Source organism: Ipomoea triloba, chromosome 13 (assembly GCF_003576645.1).
Source record: "Ipomoea triloba cultivar NCNSP0323 chromosome 13, ASM357664v1".
NCBI lineage: Eukaryota > Viridiplantae > Streptophyta > Magnoliopsida > Solanales > Convolvulaceae > Ipomoea > Ipomoea triloba.
In genome coordinates this window covers 24,788,624-24,796,770 of record NC_044928.1, presented here as the reverse complement: position 1 = coordinate 24,796,770, position 8,147 = coordinate 24,788,624, and the positions used below count along the sequence as shown (strand labels likewise).

General features: G+C 32.5%; 1 protein-coding gene across 3 annotated transcripts in view; it reads left to right on the top strand.

The window, feature by feature from the left end:
* Positions 1 to 7,260, top strand: part of LOC116002770 — a 17,757-nt gene extending 10,497 nt beyond the window's left edge. Inside the window, exons 2-4 of one of the 3 annotated variants that reach the window (XM_031242937.1) lie at positions 4,935 to 4,982; positions 5,541 to 5,657; positions 5,760 to 7,260. In XM_031242937.1, coding sequence (XP_031098797.1) covers positions 5,585 to 5,657; positions 5,760 to 7,057 — 1,371 coding nt within the window. In that variant the 5' untranslated portion in view covers positions 4,935 to 4,982; positions 5,541 to 5,584 and the 3' untranslated portion in view covers positions 7,058 to 7,260. Of the gene's footprint in view, positions 1 to 4,934; positions 4,983 to 5,540 lie in introns of all 3 variants that reach the window. The other 2 variants (XM_031242935.1, XM_031242936.1) reach the window with 2 other exon arrangements.
* Positions 7,261 to 8,147: the final 887 nt, after the last annotated feature.

The window sequence follows — 8,147 nt, the reverse complement described above, 5'->3', positions numbered from 1 at the left end:
ATATCTACTATACTAATAAGAGCCAAAGAGAGTTAGGCCTAAAATGGGTAGAAAAAATGGCGGTCAAATTATTTAATCAAATAGATGGTTCAGATGAATTATTTAATCAAATAGATGGTTAAGATAATTCAGATTAATATTATTAATAGAGATTACCAAATTTAACCTTACTTTTATGTTTATCAGTTAAGTTTTTCGTTAAATATTATCTTCTCCGTTAATATTCCGTTAACTTTTAACTTACACATTAATTTCTATAAGAAAGGTATTAGGTTCAAACCTCATCTCAATCAAATTTGACATAATTAAGTTCCTCACTCTATTTACTCTTATTAAATTATAAATAAATTAATAGCTACAACAAAAAAATGATACATATGTATTTCTTTAATTTAAAATTATGTGTCTACAATACCTTTATTTGAAAAAATTATTCATTATCAAGAAATTAAATAAGAGAAATAATTTCATTAGTTATATTGTCTTTATTTTCTCTCATGCAAAGATTCTTTACATTCAAATTTATCTGTTGATATTCATTACATTGTCCATTATCTTATTTTACAATATCTTGTAATTAAATATCAAAGTTATAGTACAAAATAATGTTATATATTTATTTACCAAGTATTTTATTAATACTATGAAAAAAAAATTAAAATAATTTGAAGCTAATTATATTAACTACTTGGGGATTGGTTGATAAAGAGAGTACTCAAATAACCCAACAAATTGAAGCGGAATCACTCTATTTTACTCTTATTGAATTAAATAAATTAGTAGTTACACTAAAAAATGACACATATGTATTTCTTTAATACCATGAAAAAAATAAAAAAGAATAGTTTGAAACCAATCATATTAACTACTTGGGGGATTTGTTGACAATGAAAGTACTCAAATAACCCATTACCCAACAAATTGAAGCGAGAAACTACCTTTTAGTATTTTTGAAATATATAATATTTTAAAATTTCAAATTTTTATTAATTTATTTAATCTTTTTTTTAACTAGAGATTTCTTTATCCACAATAACTCATTCAACAATAATGGTTGAACCAAATGAACCCCAAGCAGAACACCTAAAGGAAAGTCCATAACTCCTATATCATAATCTCATTGCATGACGTTGTCATCTATGCTACCAACAATAACATAATTGCAAATAACATACTACCAACGAAAAGAAAGAGAACAAATAATAAGAATGAAGACAATGACAATGTTACTCAAAAGAGAATTAATAACACTTAAAAAATTCAAATGAAAAGTACTATTTATTTAGACTATCATTTTTAGACCAAATATTTAGACTATCGATTTTACAAAGTTGCAAACATTTATTTTAGTAATAATTATAATGAATTTTCTATATTATCTTGGATTCATATACTTTGAGTTAGATATTTAAATAAAAAAAATTCGACATTCAATTACCAATGTATAAACTTCTCCTATATAATCTTGCATTGATATACTTTCAAATATTTATTTAAACATAAACATTAGGCATTAACCTATTCGCGCAATGCGCGTATAAAACTAGTAATAATAATAAGTGATAGTGGCGTTGGCAGCCGCGGTGGTGGTGGTTCTGGAGTTGATAACAACAACAACAACAACCTAAACAACATCAACAACAACAACAACAACAATAATAATGATGATGTTGATATGAAAACTAGCAAGAAAATTCAAAATGAAGGATTCCGAAAGACCCTTAATTTAGTGAGTTTTTTTTTTAAAGTGTGATTAGGAAAGAGAACATGAGAGGAAAGAGAAAAAAGAAAAGAAAATGAGAAAAAGAAAAAATGAAAAAAAAAAAAAAAAACATATTCTGACAACACAAGAAAAAACACGCGCCCCAGCGGGCGCGAAGTGCGCTTCACTTGCGTTCCTCTTTTTTTTTTTTTTTTTTTTTAATACTCCTGCAATAACAAAAATAAATTTCAAAAAATTGCTCTTCACATCAGTTAAAATTCAAAGACTAGTTTTTCACTTGTGTAAAATCTGTGAAAAAAATCACAGATGTGCTCATGTGCATGCTCTTAGAAAATGTGACCTAATCACATTATAGTATTTGTCATTACATGCCACTTGACCTAAAAATTAAATTTCTACTTACCTTTTCTTTCTTCCATTTCATTTCTTCTCCGTTCCTTGCCTATCTTCCCCCTCTACACACTGTCACCTACTCCTTCTCCACAATTGCATGGGTCCAAAAACACATAAAATATATTATTCTAACTCATAAAATACATTAGGTTAAAAAAAAATGAGGGTAATTTTGTCTTAGGATTATCTTTTTGTCTTCCTAAAATTCATGGAATTAAAATCCTAGGGGGGGCATGAGATTCTAATTCCATGAAAATGGGGGAATTGCAATTCCGTGGAATTGTAATTCCCTCTAGCCAAACGAAGGATTTTAGTTGCATTTGAATTAAGTGAGAATTAAGTGGGAATGAAATTGTAATTCCCTCCAACCAAACGCCATATAGAAATTTCATTATTAAACACATATAAAGTACATTATACATTATCTTAACTCATAAAATACGTTATTCTAACACATAAGTCTAACTCATAAAATACATTATCTTATCTTAGAAATTTCATTATTCTAACTAGGGATGGACATTACCGAACTGAACTGGTAATATACTGAAAAATCCAACGATTCAGGATTCTTGTAAACCGAATGGTTCGGTTTCCAAACCAAACGGTTTAGTAAAAAACCTACCGAACTGAACATCGTTTGGTTTTATTAATAATAATAATAATAATAATAATAATAATAATAATAAAAAATGAAGTAAATCAAAATCCCTTATGCCTGCTCCATTGTTCATTTCGTATTACCCTGATATTTCTCTTAAATTTTTTATTTAATTTCTTTATAGCTTGTTCTCTACTTTGTACTTTTAATTTGTTTTTTGTTGCAATTGTTCTTTATCTCACAATTGGTACTTAGCAATATGTTTGAACTTTGAATTGCTATTTCGTTATATAATGTTTAGATTTTGGATAATGATAATGTGAATATGTATTGTTTGGTAGTATGTTCAAAAAAATTAGGAAATGTTAAAATTTGAGGATCTTAAACTGAACTGAATTAAATTTGAACTGAAACCGAACCATTTCAAACCAAACCGAACTCTAATGTTCAACGAATGGTTTAATTTTTTCTAAAATCGAAACCGAAAAAAACCGAATCGAGGCCCAAAATGCCACCCCTAATTATAACACATAAAGCCCATTTTTCTTACTCATAAAATACATTATTTTATCCCAGAATGTTCATTATTCTAACATGCGCTCGGAGCAATCATTATTGCATGGACCTATGTGGACCATGGTCAAAAAACACATAAAATACATTATTCTAACTCATAAAATACATTATCTTATCTCAAAAATTTCATTGTAACACATAAAGTACATTATTCTAACTCATAAAGTACATTATCTTACCTCAGAAATTTCATTGTAACACATAAAGTACATTATCTTACCTCAGAAATTTCATTGTAACACATAAAGTACATTATCTTACCTCAGAAATTTCATTGTAACATATAAAATACATCTTACCTCAGAAATTACATTGTAACTCAAAAAAGAGCTTTGAAATTAATGAGTATAGAAATTTTCACTTGCTTTTTATAGTAACTTTGAATATTATATATATATATATATATAGTGTTGATTGTCACTCTTATACATTAGATATACCACTAGTACAAAACTGCACATCCGCTACTGTTGTAAAAGACATTCCGCCACCGTTGTACAACAGTAACAGATGAGAGATTCACTAAATGTCGTTGACTTTCCGCCACCGTTATACAACGATAGCGGATCGGAAAGTCTAATCATCCGCTACCGTTCCTAGAGCTAGCGGATGATTATATTTTTTTTTTTTTTAAAAAATTATTTATTTTAATTAAAATTCCTATTTTTTAAAAAAAATTTCGGTACCTGTGTAATTCCAAATACCATCTTTAGCACAATAAGTGGATTTCAAGCACTGATAATTCAGCATTTTAGCATACAATTAGTGTGAAAAGGATATACAATAACAGCAAAACCAAAACCATGCTTCCACAACCTGCCCCCATCCTCAATTTATGTATGGCCTAAATATAAGAATTCATTCAATCCTATTTCAAAATTGCTCACATAATATTCGTATAACTCTTCCGGATAAAAACAACTAAATTTAACTCAGGTTTCAATCCTCCGACATATATAGTTATAAAGCTCTAGACTAGAGTGGTACCTCTTTGGTAAAACCAGTGTGCATAAATTCTGTAAGACAAGCAGAATCCACAATTATTCACAGCAACATGATCAAGCTCAGTGTCACATTGGGAAAACCAGTTCCAACTATATTAAGAAATCATAGGCATAACAAATAAAGGATGAGAGAGAAAGAGTTTACTTCATTTGAAATCGTGCCTTGTATTACCTCATTGAATGTGATTGAAACCATTCCCTTACTTCAGCAATCACAGATCTGACCTGAAAAAGTCTTTTCCATAATGCCCTCCCCAATAGTGGGTTTGGGCACAAAAATTAAGGAAACAAACTCACAACTTAGATTTTGAACAAATGGAAAGTTGTCTTTTTATATGAAAATTTTCTTCTGCAATTTGGAGATTTTGCAGGTTATGGTGGGCCCACCATATAAGCTTTCCAGGCCTCACGCCAGGCGGGCGCGTGAATATATTTTTTTTTAATTTTTTTTTTTTGATTTTGTTTTGTTTTTCTTTTTTTTTCCTTTTCTTTTTTCCTCCACTCTTATTTTCTCATTCCTAATCATACCTGCAAAATCCCCTTAAAATCCCATACTATTGAGGAGAGCCTAAGAAAGCAAGCAAAATGAGAGAATTTCTGTCAAACTCCTCTTTTTTACTTATTCATTTATTTTCAGGCTGAGGAAGATGATACAATGATCGTAAACAAAATATGAGAAACTGAGGTAAAGATTAGTCAGCAAATAGAATTCATACCGATATCAATTTTGAATATTCTTCACTTATGTACAAAATTGCCACCACGCTATTTTTTTTAAGAATACACTACCGTTCTTGAGTTCTTTCAAGAACGTCGGTAGCTAAACGTCAGTGTTTTATGTGTTTTTTTGTACTAGTGAACCAAAAAAGGTTTACGATTTGTACTGAGTATTCTGGCCTTCTGGGGTACATTGCTTTGCTTTTTGCATGCAATTACAGGTCACAAATTGGTCAAGAGTGTTTGCTTGCTCCAAAATAACAAGTTTGAGGGCTTAGATGAACCATATTTTAATTCATGGTGTTGGATGAATAATCAGTAGTAGTACATAGACATATTTGACCCTTTTGCCTTCTTTAGGTGTTTGAGGACAAATTTTATATGAAAATTGGGTGTAAGATATTTTAGATCTGAGAGAAAAATAAATAGCTTCAAAGGGAAATTTAATATATATAATTTGGCAGGCATGCATGCATATCAATGTTCAACCAAAATAATGAATATAATTCTCTTGAATTGGTTGCAGACTAATTTGAAGTGTAAGCTCTGATCTATTTCGTTAAGTCCGATATGATGATGTTACACGGCACTTCCCAATTTCCCGGACCTCGAATCATCAAACACAAGGATGACAAAGCAGTTTGTGAGTTCCAAAGTGGCTTATTTTATGCATATGGTCCCTTGTATGCTAACCCAGAGGCAGAGGCCGGATCGATAACCCAAGTGGCTTGGACGTATTTTGTAGACCAGACGAGACGCGATCCAGATCTCATGAACAAGATAAAAGGAATTCAAATGCTCCCGGAACAGATTATGTCAGAAAGCCCTCCCGACCTGGAGGGACAAGACGAATGGAAAGGAAATCCGAATGGGACAAGTAGTGACCATCAAAATGCCACAGAAGAAATAAAGAGGGAAGATGAGAAAATGATAAAGGATTACTACAGGATTAAAATTGGAGAGGTTGTAAAAGAAGCAAAAAGTGTTTATGATGGGCCAAATATTGATGAGATGCGAGAAAGCAGGTTTATATATATGATGATAAATCATGGCTGCTTATTCCTACTGCAAATGTTTGTATTTCTTGGATTAGGAGTGAATCAACTTAAAGACCTTAGTGGACTCTCTGGCCCTGACCTTGATATCCTATTTGGCAGCGATCATAAAGACATTGAAACAAGGAAAAATAGGTTCACTAAGTCCGCAGTGTTTCCTGGCAACCAAATTCCACTGCTTGTGCTCAAAAAACTAATCGACAGTAGTTCTTTCTTCAAGAAGGTTGTGTTAGAGGAGAATTGGGAAAAGCCCTCTTCTTCTTCTTCTTCTTCTCCAGATCTAGTACTCAAAAGTGTTCTTTATGACCTTATCTTGGGTCCTGTGCTCAAAACCCACACGCAAGAAGCTACGACAGACATACTTCATGGCCTCCACTCAAGATTGGTTGGGAAACATGGCAACGAAGCGCTAGCCCTCATTGACAGTAAAACAAACAATTTGGACACGCAGACTGATAATCAAAGGATCCCAATGAGTAGTGTCACAGAAATGTATTCTAAAGGTATGCACTTTAAAGGGGTAAGCGGCATGGCAATTACAGAGATTAAGATCAAGGGTAGTGTGTTCACCAAGAAGGTCCTTCATTTGCCTGTCTTCACTTTCAATGAGATGACCAAGTACTTGTACAAATGCCTTAAAGGTTACGAGAATGACCAAGGTCAGAGTGAAAAGGTAGTAAACTACTATCTGCAGTTTCTCAGAGATATTGTTCAACGTGACCAAGATGTTTTGCTGTTACGACAAAAGGGAGTCATTCAAGTACAAGTACAAAATGATGATCATGAAGTGGTCGAGTATCTGGGGGAGGTAGCCACCGATGACGCAACGCTAACCACCCATCATTTTCGAACGGTGAAACTCGCTATCACTCACCATCATCTCAAGCCATGGTATTATAAATACCTCACGGGCCCTCTGTTTTCAATTACCTTATCAATCATATCACTTACCTTCTCTATCCTTGCATATTTCTCGAGAAAGACATAACCATTAATCTGTCTCTGAGGTATCTAAGCAAGTTTAGGAATTATTTATTTTATATTTTCACGTCAAAAACTAAACTCCAATAATGCTTTCTGAATCAAGTAACTCGTCTGAATTTTACTATGACATTATACTGGAGTCCTTGTATCTAGCTAGTCCATGATATTATATTGTTAATGCAGTTGAATCCAATCTTAAAGGCACAAGTCTATATAAATATCAATTTATTACCACGACACAAAATACTTATACAACAACAAGCTGAAATTACTTCCCGGTATCCATTAAAATTGTTTAGAAGTATAACTTAATGAAAATACTTATCATTGTCTTTACTCAATCAAATGCTTTCTTTGATACTTGTTACTCTATGCAACAACCTATTTTCTTTGGGTTAACTCTCAAACACTCAATACAATTGTGTTTAATTTAACTCCTCTCTACCCAAATTCTCTCTAGCCACCCCTTGAGGAAGATACTCACTTTCCACACCCATTAGAAACCAACTTTAACACTTAATCCTTCAAAACACAAACAAATATTACCAAAGCACCCTAGGTATATAAACATTATAAAAAAAAAAAATCACGGTCATACACATAGAACATCCCAGATTTGTCCACAGTTTTCATGTAGGAGATGGCTATATATATATATATAGGGAATGGTTTAGGTGCGGGAAGGGTTCCCGCGTAGTTGTGCGGTTACACACCTTAAGCATTACAATGGCGCACCTTAAGTACACAAATCACGCACCTTAAGCACACAAGCAAAACACCTTAAAAACACAAACCACGCACACCTAAAGCTTTAGATCGACGCACCTTAAGTACACAAACCACGCACACCTAAAGCTTTAGGTCAACGCACCTTAAGTACACAAGTCACATACCCTAAGAACACAAACCACGCACCTAAGATTTTAAAATGGCACACCTTAAGTTTCAACAACTCACGCACCTTAAGCATACATATCCCGCATTTTAAGAAGGAAAACCACGTACCTTAAGCTTTAGGTTCACTCACCTTGAGTTTCAACATTCATGCACCTTGAGCATACGAATCACGCACCTTAAGAAGAAAATTACGCATC